The 14671-nt window shown below is 49.3% G+C and overlaps 1 protein-coding gene across 4 annotated transcripts in view; it reads left to right on the top strand.

The window, feature by feature from the left end:
- The window catches only part of LOC134396454 (rano class II histocompatibility antigen, A beta chain-like), a 116373-nt gene that overhangs the window by 4133 nt on the left and 97569 nt on the right, over nucleotides 1-14671 (top strand). The window contains exons 3-6 of one of the 4 annotated variants that reach the window (XM_063122960.1): nucleotides 2745-3026; nucleotides 5227-5340; nucleotides 6235-6258; nucleotides 7317-8341. The exons of 1 other annotated variant lie outside the window; for it this stretch is intronic. In XM_063122960.1, the coding sequence (XP_062979030.1) occupies nucleotides 2745-3026; nucleotides 5227-5340; nucleotides 6235-6258; nucleotides 7317-7330 (434 nt within the window). In that variant the 3' untranslated portion in view covers nucleotides 7331-8341. Of the gene's footprint in view, nucleotides 1-2744; nucleotides 3027-5226; nucleotides 5341-5958; nucleotides 6031-6234; nucleotides 6259-7316; nucleotides 8342-14671 lie in introns of those variants that run through there. 2 more of the 4 variants (XM_063122959.1, XM_063122961.1) reach the window with 2 other exon arrangements.

Here is a 14671-nt window from a genome sequence, read left to right on the forward strand (position 1 = left end):
CTAATGCCGCGACCCTTTAATACAGTTCCTCATGTTGTGGTGACCCCCAACCATAAAATTATTTTCGTTGCTACTTCATAACTGTAATTTATGGGTTTTCATAACTGTAAAATATGTGTTTTCCGATGGTCTTAGGCGACCCCTGTGAAAGGATCATTCGACCCCCAAAGGGGTCACGACCCACAGGTTGAGAACCGCTGCAGTTCCTTCCTCCGCTTTCTGTAGGAGAAAGTGATCACCCACACATGTCAGGAATTTCTTGGAAGGGCCGCTTTTGGCAGTAATGGTCTCCCAACAGATATCAGGGTAATTGAAGTCCCCCCTCACTACTACATCACAGTTCCTTGAAACACTGGCAATTTGTTTCTCAAAAGTTTTGTCCTCATCTTCTCCTTGATTGGGTGGTCGGTAGCAGACTCTGACTACCATTTATTTATTTATTTTTATTTATTTAATTTATATACCACCCCATATCCGAAGCTCTCTGGGCAGTTTACAAAAGTTAAATATAGTGAACATTGAAAAAGTATACAAAATGTAAAACCATCAAAAATGCTCCTTTTATTTTCCCTCTGTACCTGAGAACTGTTCCGTGTCTTTGCTTCTGGATTAAGTGATCCAAAATAAAGAGTTCATTAAAGGGATCTATCTGCCCATCGGCAAAGTAAAGGATAAAACCTCCCCCCATAAATGCACAGGGGTGGATTGTCGGAGAACCAGAGAGCTCTGTGTGTGTGTTGATGGGAAGGAGCAAAGGTTTGAGAGAGAGAGAGAAATGGTTTGAGAGAGACCTCCTGCCCCTGACGACGGTTTCACTTTTTAGCAGGGTGATGAGCCCCATTTCCCGCTTTCTCTCCCCCACCCCTCTCTCTCTGAGCTGGTTTGCACGGCCTGCCAGCCCACCGTGGCTTGGTTACCCGTGGGGGCTGTTCCGTTGTGCCAGGCTCTCCCAAGGGCCCCTTTTGCCTGGCACCTGTGGGGACCCAGCTTGCAGTGGCTTGCCGTGTCCTGTGAACCCAGGCGTCCGGGGTTGTTCCAGGGTTGGGCAAACCTCAGGCAACCCCTGGGGGCCCACGGCCTCGGGAAGGAGGGTGTCCTTCCGGAACGCCCTTGCAAGCCGGAGGTTCCCCGTTGCTGTTCTGGGTGGTGAAGCGGCTTCCTCCGTCCCAAAACAAGACACCTGCCCTCCTCCTTCCCCCTTAGATAATACTGCCTGGTAGCTCATGTGACCCTTTATTTTGCATTTGTACAAAAGCCTCTAAAAACAATTTGAGGAACTTCTTAGGAATTTTTTTGAGATGTTTTTTTGAGATGTTATCTTGGGAAAGTGACTTTTAATTTGATTTGTGTTATTACTTTTATAAAAGGGTTATTAGGCTTCACAAATACTTTGTTATGGGTATGCACCCTTATCCTACTCTCGCTCTAGACCCATCACAGACTCTCTCTCTCTCTCTCTCTCTCCACACACCCCACTCAACTGCTTCCTTCACTAACTCCTCCCTCTCACTGCTAACTGCCAATACAATCCTTTGTACCAGCAGCCAATCAACAATCACCCCACACATTCTACTCCCTTCCTCAATAATATTAACCCCTTACCATCCAGTGTCCACAGCACTTGCATTCTAAACATCACTAAACAGTAAATCATTGCCAATACTTACGTCACAAACAGTGAAACGTCACAGTCCCCTCCCCCGTAAATTGGGGCTCACAGTCTCAACTCCTAGAAGGCTCCCATTGGATTGGAACAGACAATAATAATAATAATAATAATAATAATAATAATAATAATAATAATAATAATTTATTTATTACTCGCTTCTCCCTCTGGGTCAAGGCGGGGTACAACACGAATGCAAACATCATATAACTAATTAAAACTAATTTTACTAAAACATGTAAAACTAATACATTATTAAAAGCAGCACTTTATTGAAAGGCAAATTTAAAATTCAACTTATTCACTGCAGGCTAGATACAATTTTGAAGTATATCTTTGAGGAAACAAGTCCTTATTCAACCTTTACTAATTAAAGCAAAGCATATAGATCTTTCTAGACATCGATATATCAGTGATTGTTCCTTGCACAATGGTGCAGCTTTGACAGACCCCCCTCCTCCCTCCCTCCCTCCCTCCCATGACCCTTTTCATCATGAGTGTTGATCTTAAAATCAGCATTTTCTTTTTAAATATGATCCAACTAGCCCTGCCAATTAGTTTTTTTAATATCAGTTACCCAGAATTCATTGTGAATCTGCTTCTGGCTTTGAGTGTATCTATTCTTTAATGCTTTTTTTTTTTTAATTATTCACCTGTCCACATGTTTAATCCTTAACCATTTTCAGTTTTGGTTCCGTTGGCATTTCATAACCAGGTGTCTTTTCTTGCTTTGAGGGAGGTGAGTTAGGAATTCCCATACAGCAAAATCAGCCGTTGTCTTAAAATCCGTGAGCCCAAAACCAATACCTGCAGCCTCCTGGTGCAGGTCCAGAATCCCTCCGAAGAAGGCCAGGTGCTGCGGGGGGTGGGGTGGGGGGGAGCTAGACCAAAGGACTGTGAGCTCCCTGCCCTGTTTGTGGACCTCCCAGGAAGGTGTCTGGCTGGCTGCAGAGGGAAAGACAATGCTGGTGTCTTCTGCCCAGGAAACTCCCCTCTGTTTTCTGGATCTCTCTCAGCCCCTCCTTTTCCCCTCCCTCCTCGTGTCTCTCACGCATCCTTCTTCTTCTCTCCCCTCCAGTTCAGCCCTCCGTCTCCATCTCCCCCACCAAGGAAGACCCCCTGTCCCCCCACACCCTCCTGCTCTGCACTGCAGCCAGTTTCTATCCCCTGGAAATCGAGATCCAGTGGCTGAAGAACGGGCAGGAGCAGAAGGAAGGGGTCTTTTACGGGGAGGAGCTCCGGAATGGGGACTGGACCTACCAGACCCAGGTGATGCTGGAGACGAAGCCGGAGCATGGAGACATCTACACCTGCCACGTGGAGCACGCCAGCCTGGAGGCCCCTGTCACCGTCCAGTGGGGTAGGAGCCTCCCTTCCCTTCGTTCCTTCCTTAGATACAATCCTGCAAAGAGGGTGGGAATGCTACATTCCTGTGTCATCCCTGACCTGCTGAGGATGCAGAGACCCCCCCCCCACTTCTCAGGAGCTACCCTTATCTGATGGAGGTTCTGAACGTGAGCCCAAGTCTGGAGCTGGCGATTCAGAGGGGAATTGATCCAGGTGTATAAGATTATAATACCAGGACGCAGTTGTGGGGGGAGGGCAGTGAGTAAGGGGAGAATTGATCCAGGTGTGGAAGATGATGCCTGGTGTGGCCAAAGTGGGCAGGGAGACGTTCTTCTCCATCTCTTACAATCCCAGGACCCAAAGGGGGGGAGGGGTCATCCCATGAAGCTGAATGGTGGGGGATTCTGGACAGGTGAAAGGAAGCCGGGTGAACGGAACGTAGTCAAAGGAGAAGGTGTGTTGAGCCAGAGCAGATCTCAAACTGCCACTCTCTCTTTGCCACACTTACAAGATTGAGAGGGGACTGCAGAATTTATGAGGGGCCCTCTCCTCAAGCCCCCCATCTCTCAGGATGATGCCCCTCCCTGCCCCATCAGCCTTGAATCCAGATTCATGTTGCCTGAGGACTAGCGTCACCTGCAGTTACCACCGGTGAAGTTCCCTGTGACCTCTGGAAAGCGCCTCAGCCCCCGGGTCCTGATTGGGGCTGGCAGGAGATGCAGGAGCTAGAGCAGGGGGAGAACTGGGCAGCCCCCACCCCCACCCCGGCTCCCAGTCATGGATCTTGTGAGTTGCTGCTTTTAAAACTGGGGCTGGTTGGTTTGTTAGGTTGTAAGTGATTTGCTTCTTATTTTGGACTACGCTGATGTGTATAAGCCGCCCTGTGAACTTTTGTAGAAAGATGGAGCCTAAATTCAATATTAGAATCACCGAATAGTAGAGTTGGAAGGGTCTCTAAGGCCATCTAGTCCAACCCCCTGCTCAAAGCAGGAATCCACCCTAAGGCATCCCTGACTGATGGTTGTCCAGATGCCTCTTGAACCACTATTAGGATTAGTAGTGCAGAACGCATAGTGAAACTAAGGAGTCCGCTACCACAGGACTGGGTGATGGCCCTGAACATGGAGGGCTTTAGGAGGGGATTAGACATGGCCATCAATGGCTAGTAGTCCGGATGGCTCTATGCCACCTCCAGGATCACAGGCAATATGTGGGACTCGATGGCCTTGTAGGTCCCTTCCAGCTCTGCTATTCTATGATTCTATGTCTCTGGCTGAGGCTTTCCTTGAGCAATCCCCCTGCCCCTTTTATAGACTTTTACTGGGTCTCAGATGAGAATGACCTCTGTTTGCAGCCCCCTCCCATGTTCACCCACCTCTCCCTCCTTCCTTCCTTTGTAAAGAGGGTACCGCCAGGAGCTGTCCATGTGGAAGCCCCCTCTGAACACCAGTTGCTGGAGAACAAGGGATGTTGTGCTTCTGGGCTTCCCATTGGGGCATCTGGTTAGACATTCTGGGAACAGAAGGATGGACTAGGGAGTCCCTTGGCCTGATCCAGCATCAGGGCTCTTCTTCTGGGAGGGAAACGGAGTCAGGATTAGGCTTCTGCTCTTGTTTCTGGGAGGAAGGAAGCGACACTGGGGGGTTGCGCCAATGTGTCCAGAGAGAAGGACGTAGACTTTGGAGGCAGCAGTGGGAGACCTTCAGATGGGGCTGGGGAACCACAAGAGACCCCAGAGATCAGAGGCACTCCGGGCTGTTGTGCTTTTGAACTCCCATTTCTGCCACAATCAGCCCACAGCTGGTGAAAGGAGTCCACGTCTGCTTGTGATTCGGGGCTTCGCTTCCATTATATCCTTCAGGTGGGGGCTTTGAGTTCCCAACAGGCCCCATCTTCTGCTCCAGTGATGGACCTCCCCTTTCCAGTTCAGAGCACCAGTTTGCAAGTGGGAATTCATAAAGTATCCTGGGAATTACGATTCCCCTCCTCTCCCCTGGGGGGCAGGGGGCTTTACAGGAAGCGACCTTTCAGGCCTCACAGCCTGTCTGTGATCTCTGGAGTGTGAGGAGAGGTCAGCAGTGGGGGCTGAAAAAGACCCTCCCTGGGTGTAACGCATGGAACGGATCCTCCCTTGGACACCTGGAGGCCGAGAGGCCAAACCTGGCCCTGATCCTCCTGCTCACGTGGGGCTCCTGGTCTCTCTCCTTCCACAGAGCCACGGAAGTCGGACTCTGCCAGGAGCAAAGTGTGGACGGGGGCCGTGGGGGCCGTGCTGGGCGTGGTCTTTGTGGCCGTGGGACTCTCCCTCTACCGGAAGAAGAAGAAAGGTAATTGTGTGTGTCCGTGTGTCCCTGACCCTGTTCAGACGACAGACTAAGCCACGGCAGTTAAGCATTTTGACGGAAACATCATGGCTTCGCGTGTCGTCTGAACCATTCCTGGCCATGGCGGCCACGTAATTACGGTTTAATCCACTCACCATTTGCTGAAGGAGGGTTAGCGGCCAACCAGGGCTCCGCTTGTCGTCTGAACAGGCCCAGTGAGGCGTTACTGCTTCCCGAAAGTGTTGTCTGAACGGGGTCCAGGTGTGTGGGAGAAATGGGTGGCACCAGAGGAACTCTGTGGGGGAGGGGGGCAAGGGATTTGGGGTGGGGGCTGCCCCCTCTCCCCCCTCTCCTCTTCGTCTCCCACCTTCTGCTCCCACAGGATCCCCCTGGATAAGACCCTTTGAAAAGGTTGGGGCCCTGATCCAGGGAGAGTGAGCACCCTGTACCCCTCCTGGCACAGTGGATATAAGACTGAACAGTGTCTCAGGAATCCCTCAATTCGAATTCTGCCTCTGCCATAAACTCAGCAGGTGGCCTTAGGCCAGCTGCTCACTCTCAGCCTCCATTCCCCCACCCCATCTGCAATAGGGCGGATAGTAACACTGGCTTACCTTACAGGGTTGTTGTTGTCAGCTTTAGATCACTTGAAAGTGTTATGAAAATGGGAAGTGGCAGGGAGGGAAGAAAGACCCCTCCCCCCTCCAAAGAGAGGTCAGTCCTGGATTTAAGTTGGGCAGAGAAAAGAGTCCTGGGAGGTTTGTGCTTTATGAGGAAGTTCAGGGCCTGGGAGGGGAGGGGGGCATCTTGCCCCTCCCAGTGAACTACACGACCCCTCCATGGACGTAACTTTGTCTCTCTCTCTCCCTCTCTCTCTCTCTCTCTCTCTTTCTTTAGCAACACCCATCCAACCCCCTGCAGGTAAGGCCTCTCCACACACCTCCTCCCCCCCAATTCCTGGTGTTGGTTTTTATCCTGCCTTTCCAAAACCAGTCACCCAAAGCAGCTGACGGATATTTCAAAATGACCCCGCAAAGCCCACGTCCAGAGTGCAGCTCCTCTGCGGCATCCGGGGGCAGCAGCCCTGTGGGTCTCTTGCGGTGGAAACCACCCAGCGTCTTGTGGCACCTTGAAGACTTGCCAGATTTGTTGTGGCAGAACCTTGTATGGGCAGAAACCTCTTCCTCAGATGCGCTTTGCTTGTTTATTAGTACTTATATACCGCTTAATACACTAAAACCTGTAGGTGGTTAACTATAACACTATTAACATCACAGTTTAAAGTCCACTACTAAAAGCAGTTCCTACAACAACAGTAACAACAATAGAAATGACAGTCAAATGGGGCATTGTCTTGATTAATTACACTTCTGACAGGTCAGATTAATTGCAAGCCAAATTGACAGATGTATAAGGATGCAGAAAGGGGGGGGGAGTCAGTCAGAGGGGCCCAAAGGCACTGAAATGCAAGGGGGGCTTTGAGGAAAACTCTCCTGTATCCGAAGGAAGCACAGTGAGACTCCACAAGCACAAGACGTTGGGGCAACACAGCCTTCCTGGTTTGGCCGTGTGAATCGGACACTTCCAAAGGGGGGGAGATACATCCTTGGTCTCAATTCAGCCCTCAAAGAACACAATCAAACTTGCTGGTGCTTCTACTTCAGCCGTGTCTTTCTGAGGCCTCCCTTTGGAGCTGTCAAAATAGGACAAGCTTTGGGTCAGCAGCAGAGTCTCCAGGGACCTCGATGTGGTGCCCCCCCCCTCTGACCTGGCTGCAACCCCCCTTCCTGCCCTGCATAGCAGGAGTGACTGGAAGGTCCATCAGTATATTCTATGTGAGTCGGTGGCCAGTGAGTGGCTGTAGTGTGAAAGGGGGGTGGGAGAGACACCGGGTGAGTCAATATTCCTGACACTCCATCTAAATATGAATGAATGTATTTTAATATACGTTTTTATCTCTCCTGCCTTTTCCCTCCCAGCCCTCATCCGCTAGACCTTCCTCCTCTGAGACCCAGCAAGGAAAGAAACTCTTTGCATAGCTACGTCTTTCCTTGGAAGATGCAAAACTGAAGGGGGTGAAAAAGAAGAGACTCCCCAGCCTGGACTTTCTCCTCCTGCTACGACGCCCCTGTTCCTGTTTCTCTTGATTTCTTTCTGGTTTTTTCTCTTGGGGTGGGTGGGGCATTCATCCTGCCAAGTGCTGAGAAGAGCCTTCTCCTTCCCTGGATTTCTGATCAGGAGCAGAGAACTGGTCAGGGTCTCTTCCTCCCCTGGCAGGACCATCACTCCGGGCTCCACTCTCTGAGTTAGTTCATCCCTAACGGCATCCTGAATCCTTGAGACCCGCAAGCGGATTCCGTTCTAAGCGGATGGACTGAGAAGAAGAAACATCTGTTGCCCGTTGCTTGAGTTGCAGGAAATCACCAGGTTGAGCTGAATTGCCCTGAAAACAATCACACACACCCTTTTCAAGGAGGGGCCGTGGATCTCTCCGGATCCTCTGCTGAGGATGCAGAAGGTCCCAGGTTGAACCTCCAGGAGAAGCTCCAGGCCGGGCCGGGCCAGGAGTTGGCGTTTTAGTGCCCCCAGGCGTCTTCAACTATGATTCGCATAATCCCTGCCCCTGGTGGCTGGGGCTTATGGGAGTTGTAGTCCATCACATCCGGAGGGCACCACATCCCCTCCTCCTGGTGCAGACAGTGGTGAACTAGACGGATCAGGGCCTGACTCTGTGGAAGGCGGCTTCCTACGTGCTGTTGCAGCCTGCAGACCTCCCAGCGTGTTGAACTACAACTCCCATCATACACAGCCAGAACAGCCTTTGGGCATGATGGGACTTGTAGCACAGCACATCTTGAAGGCACCCGGTTGCAAAAGGGTGTGTTTTTGTTTCCAAAATTTTGATAATTGATACCTTTTCACTTTGATTAGGGAGGAATGGTTTTCCGGTTTCGTATTAGACACAAACATTCAAATAAAAAATAAATAATTTTTTGTGTGTGAAGAGCTGAGTGTGTGTCTTGGAGCCCAATGGGATTTGTCTCTGGAAAAAGGAGGGGAGGTCTGAGGGATGGAGCGCCTGTCCGGTGCAGGTGGGATGGGGAGGTCTACTCTGAGGAAGTGGCAGGAGTGTGTCTGGAGCAATATAGGATTCCTGGCCCTGCTGCCCTCTTTGAAGGGGTTGGAGGGGCAGCAGGAAGGTCCAGGAGGGAGGGTCAGTGACCTGGTTCACCTGCCAAGACAAGGCATATACCTGCAACAAGTGCAAGCTGGTGGCACTTTTGGAAGAAAAAGTGAGAGGACTTGAGCGGCGAGTGTCCACCCTCCAAAGAATAAGAGAAGACGAGGAGTTCTTAGACCGAATGGTGGAACTGCAACAGCAACAAGAAGCACATGAGATTGAAGAACAACAGCCAGCTGAAGCAGAAGTGGAGTATGCTGAGGGGAGGAAAGCCAAATGAAGAGGAAACTCCCTGGAAAAGAGTGACAGTTAGGAGAGGAGGAATTAGAGGGCATTCTGCACCGGTGGAGCCATTGGAGTTAAGCAACCACTTTCAGCTTCTGGAGAATGAGACTGAAGGACAGTTTGCAGAGGAAGAAGTACAGGAGACACCATGCAACAGTGACCAAGAGACAGAAGATAGGTCAACCAAGAAGAAGCGAAGAGTAGTCGTTGTGGGAGACTCCCTGCTGCGTGGGATTGAAACCCAAGTATGTCGTGAAGACCCATGGACTCGCCAGGTGTGCTGTCTCCCTGGAGCACAGATTAGAGATGTGACTGAAGGGTTACCGAAGCTCATAAAGCCCACGGACACATACCCCTTTCTTCTCATCCATGTGGGAAGAAATGATGTCGCCAAGCAGAGCTAAGAAGAAATCATTTCAGACTTTGAAGCTCTGGGAAGGAAACTGAAGAACGTAGGGGGCCAAGTAGTTTTTTCAACCATCCTCCCGATTCTTGGAAGAGGATTAGAAAGGGAAAGAAAATTACTCCGGATGAACGACTGGCTACGAAGGTGGTGCCAACGTGAGAATTTTGGATTCTGGGACCACGGGCTACGCTACTTGAAACATGGACTGCTGGCAAGGGATGGGTTGCACCTCACAAGGGCTGGAAAGAATGAGTTCGGCCACAACGTGAAGAACCCCAAAATAGTGTCTGCAACAAGGTAGGAACAAAGCCAGACTATAAAACACATGGTCTTCGATGTCTATATACTAATGCCCAGAGCATGGGAAACAAACAGAACGAACTTGAACTCTTATTACATGAAGGCAAATACAACTTGATAGGTATAACTGAAACTTGGTGGGATGACTCCCATGAGTGGAATATAGCAATTGAAGGGTATAACTTGTTCAAAAAGAACAGAGGAAATAGAAAGCAAGGCGGAGTTGCACTATATGTTTAAAATACCTATCCCTGCACAGAAATACAGGTGGATCAGACTGGGAGCCCCGTCGAGAGCGTCTGGATTAAAATAAATGGGGCAAGGAATAAAAAGAACATGATAATCGGAGTCTACTACCGACCACCCAATCAAGGAGAAGACGAGGATGAAACTTTTGAGAAACAAATTGCCAGTGTTTCAAGGAAGTGTGATGTAGTAGTGATGGGGGACTTCAATTACCCTGATATCTGTTGGGAGACCATTACTGCCAAAAGCGGCCCTTCCAAGAAATTCCTGACATGTGTGGGTGATCACTTTCTCCTACAGAAAGTGGAGGAAGGAACTAGAGGATCGGTAATCCTTGACTTGATATTGACCAATAGGGATGACTTAGTGGATAAAGTGGTAGTTACGGGAACTCTGGGGGAAAGTGACCACGTCATACTTGCATTCTTGATTATGAAGGAGACAAAAGTTGAGTGTATCCATACACGTACTCTGGATTTTAGGAAAGCTGATTTTAATAAACTCAGAACTATAATAAGTAAGGTCCCGTGGCAAGGGAGCCTAATGAGAAAAGGAGTGCAGGATGGGTGGGAGTATTTTAAAAAGGAAATTTTAAAGGCACAGTTACAAACAATTCCAACAAGGAGAAAAGATAGAAGACAACAGAGGAAACCAATGTGGCTCCACAAAAAGCTTAGGGATGACCTGAAAACAAAAAAGGATACAGATAGGAGTGGCAGAGCGGGCCGATCCGAAATTTTCAGATCGGCCCGCGGGGCGGAGCAGGTGGTCTGTGCACACCCCTAAAATCAATGCAGTGATTACTAGAAGCCAACATGGATTTGTCAAAAACAAATCCTGCCAGACTAATCTGATCTCATTTTTTGATAGGATAACCTCCCTTGTGGACTGTGGGAATGCTGTGGACGTCATATATCTTGACTTCAGCAAAGCTTTTGACAAAGTACCACATGACATTCTGATTAACAAACTAGCTAAAAGTGGGCTAGATGGAACAACTATTAGGTGGATCCATAGCTGGCTACAGAATCGGACTCAAAAAGTACTTATCAATGGAACCTTCTCAAACTGGAGAGAGGCAACGAGTGGGGTGCTGCAGGGCTCAGTCCTGGGCCCAGTGCTCTTCAACATTTTTATTAATGATTTGGACGAGGAGGTGCAGGGAACGCTGATCAAATTTGCAGATGACACAAAATTGGGTGGGATAGCTAATACCCTGGAAGACAGAAACAAACTTCAAAGTGATCTTGATAGGCTGGAGTTCTGGGCTGAAAACAACAGGATGAAATTTAATATGGATAAATGCCAAGTTCTACATTTAGGAACTAGAAACCAAAGGCACAGTTACAAGATGGGGGATACTTGGCTCAGCAATACTACAAACGAGAAAGATCTTGGAATTGTTGTAGATTGCAAGCTGAATATGAGCCAACAGTGCGATGTGGCTGCAAGAAAGGCATATGCTATTTTGGACTGCATTAAAAGAAGTATGGCTTCCAAATCACGTGAGGTACTGGTTCCTCTCTATTCGGCCCTGGTTAGGCCTCATCTAGTATTGTTTCCAGTTCTGGGCTCCACAATTCAAGACGTACGCAGACAAGCTGGAGCGTATTCAGAGGAGGGCAACCAGGATGATCAGGGGTCTGGAAACAAAGCCCTATGAAGAGAGACTGAAAGAACTGGGCATGTTTAGCCTGGAGAAGAGAAGATTGAGGGGAGACATGAGAGCACTCTTCAAATACTTAAAAGGCTGTCACACAGGGGAGGGCCAGGATCTCTTCTCGATCCTCCCAGAATGCAGGACACGGAATAACGGGCCCAAGTTAAAGGAAGCCTGATTCCAGCTGGACATCAGGAAAAACTTCCTGACTGTTAGAGCAGTGCGACAATGGAATCAGTTCCCTAGGGAGGTTGTGGGCTCTCCCACACTAGAGGCATTCAAGAGGCAGCTGGACAAGCATCTGTCAGGGATGCTTTAGGGTGGATTCCTGCATTGAGCAGGGGTTTGGACTCAATGGCCTTGTAGGCCCCTTCCAACTCTGCTATTCTATGATTCTATGAAATTCCCTCATCATCACCACAGTTAAAGCTGCAGGAGCTATACTAGAGTGACCAGATTTAAAAGAGGGCAGGGCTCCTGCAGCTTTAACTGCTGTGATGAAGAGGGAATTTCACCAGGTTCTCCATATACACAAATGACACCTGCTGTAATTCCCTTTTTAATAGGCATGTGCTCCGCTCCGATTAGAACCGGAGAATCAGAAGCGAATTGGTCTGCTCCGCCTTGCCCAGAGGCGGAGTAGAAGCGGACCGCGGACCCCTAGAAGCAAGGCGAAGAGAAGCACCCATTTTCGGAGCGATCCTCTGACCGCGGACCGCTCCGATCGCCATTTTGAAACATTTCGCCCATAGGATTGCATTGCGGAAAATAAAAGGGGATAACTGCGTTGTTTTGGAAGCTGTCTTTCTGAAACTTCTTGTGCTTAGAGAGTCATGGCTGAGGGTCATTTTGAGCCTACTCTGAGCTCTCTGCATGGTGCGGTTCGCTTGCTAGAATTTTTTAAAAAGTAGGGTAAAGGCGGGAAAAAGATTACCTTTTTGATTGCTGAGGGGCAGAGTCAACTCCCGGTCATGATCACATGATCCCAAAGTTGGAGAAGGGGATAGTCGAAATGGGTAACTTGGGATTCTGGGAAACATCTCTTTCTTAATCTGAACGGACTTTTCCCAGTGTTTTTTAAAACAGTAGCCCCACCAAATGCACAAACACAACCTGAAATCATATACTAAGCCAATAATAAGAGATAGAAAAAACACAGCACTGCTACCCACCCTAACTTTGGGGAACAACTGAAAAGATGTGGTGCAAGGGGTTGAGCTCCCCTAGGGCATGTGGACGTGCCCTCACTCTCCTGTACTTGGAGGGCCATCAGAGCCCTCCAAAGAGTAACCCAGTGAAGCAATGCCTATCATGAGTTGAAGTGAGCGTTTGCTTCTTAAAAGACTGGTACCAGTCAAATTGGCAGATGATTCCCCCTTTGGGCACGTCCACTCCTTCCCCCCTCTTACTGGTAAAAGACAGATATAGCCTTTTTTTAAAAGTTCTTGTTGTTGTTTATTCAGCAACACTGCTGCTTTTAATTCCACCCCTCCTTTGTTTGTTTATTTATTTATTTATTTATTTATTCATTCATTCCATTTTATATGCATTACTGGCTTATCCTTGGCTCACTTCCTTATGCCCCCAGAAATGTCTGCTGCCTGCCTGCCTTCCCTCCCTCCTCCCCTGCCCGCCTCGCAGGGATGGTTTGTGTCTGGCTTTGACTCAAGGGAGAAGTCCTTCCTGCGCTCAATTAGACTTTTGAAAGTTCCAAATCCATTTTTCAAGTGTGGAAGAAGATTCATATTTAGGTTGATCTCTACTCCCCAATTCATGGCATCTTGGGATTTCCTTTGAAATGGCCCCATTGATCTGTCTGCAGGTTTAAGCTCCGCCAAAAATCAGGGGATGATGGGATTGCCTTGTACCTTGGCATGATTGTGGGTCTAGATGGCATCTGTGAGTGTGCCCACTTCCCTTTTTTTAATCTGTCCAAATGTCAGAGAACAGTCCACGTCTGCAAATGGGGTGCCCGATTTTCATAAATTCCCCAAAAATCAGGGGATGATGGGACTGCCTTGAGTCTTGGCATGCATGTGTATCCCTGATAAGCTATCATGGTGGTGAGTTTGAGGTTTTTAACGTGCAAATTGACGGAGCTATCCAAAGAGGTGTGAATGGGGTGCCCGATTTTCATAAATTCCCCCAAAATCAGGGGATGATGGGATTGCCTTGAGTCTTGGCGTGCATGTGTATCCCTGGATAAGCTATCATGGTGGTGAGTTTGAGGTTTCTAACGTGCAAATTGACGGAGCTATCGAAAGGGGTGTGAATGGGGTGCCCGATTTTCATAAATTCCCCCAAAATCAGGGGATGATGGGATTGCCTTGAGTCTTGGCGTGCATGTGTCATGGTGCCAAACTTGAGGTTTCTAACTTTAACAGAAAAAAAGTTGTATACTTTTTTAGCTTAATGCAAGCCTATGGGGGGAAAAAACGGAGCTCCGATCCGGATCCGGAGCTCCGCAGCGGAGCGGAGCAGACATAGGCAGTGCGGGGGCGGAGCGAAGCGGCCCGATCCACAAATCGCGGATCTGGAAGAGAAGCGGAGCGGGGGTCCGTGCACACCCCTACTTTTCAATACAACTGTTAAAGATACAGGAGCCCGGTCCTCCTTTTCATAGGGTCACCCTAGGCTTGACGAGCCTCAGAGTGGCCACCGTGGCGACGTTAAACTCCGGGGCAGTTACGAGGTATGACGTAGATATAAGTGAGGGCAGTTATGATACTACAGCGCAGAAATTAAATGAACTGCAGCAGTGCAGATGCAGTGCTGTAGGCTTCCGGAGTTGCACAGAATTCCTTGCACGCTCCTTCCTGTGGGACTGAATGGCTGCTGGGTTTTCCGCCCCCCTTGCTTATTGCGTTACATTCGGTCCTAAGGACTCCCTTCCAGGGAAAATGGTGGTTCTGCCCCCCTGCTGTGGTGTGTGTGTGTGTGTGTGTGTGTTGGTTCTCTGGGTGTGTGAGTGTGGGGGTGGTGGACGCTGGAGTGGCTTTGTGAGGAGGTTTTGCTTCGCTTTCTGCTGACCACAGGTGCTTGGATCGTGGCCAGTTTCTCTGTTTCATTTCCACGAACGCTGAGCCTGGCTTGTCGCGTGGGGAAGCGAAACCTGAGCGCCTCTGCAGCGTCTTGTCCACTGCCAGGAGCGTCTCTGGGCAAAGAAGGACGTTGCTGGGGGCCCAGAGGTGCAGCTTCCGTCACCAGAGAGCTGGAAATAAGGGGTGGGGTGGGGGTGCCTTGACCCAGGGCCCCG

The sequence above is a fragment of the Elgaria multicarinata genome, chromosome 3, assembly GCF_023053635.1.
Source record: "Elgaria multicarinata webbii isolate HBS135686 ecotype San Diego chromosome 3, rElgMul1.1.pri, whole genome shotgun sequence".
In the NCBI taxonomy this organism is placed as follows: domain Eukaryota; kingdom Metazoa; phylum Chordata; class Lepidosauria; order Squamata; family Anguidae; genus Elgaria; species Elgaria multicarinata.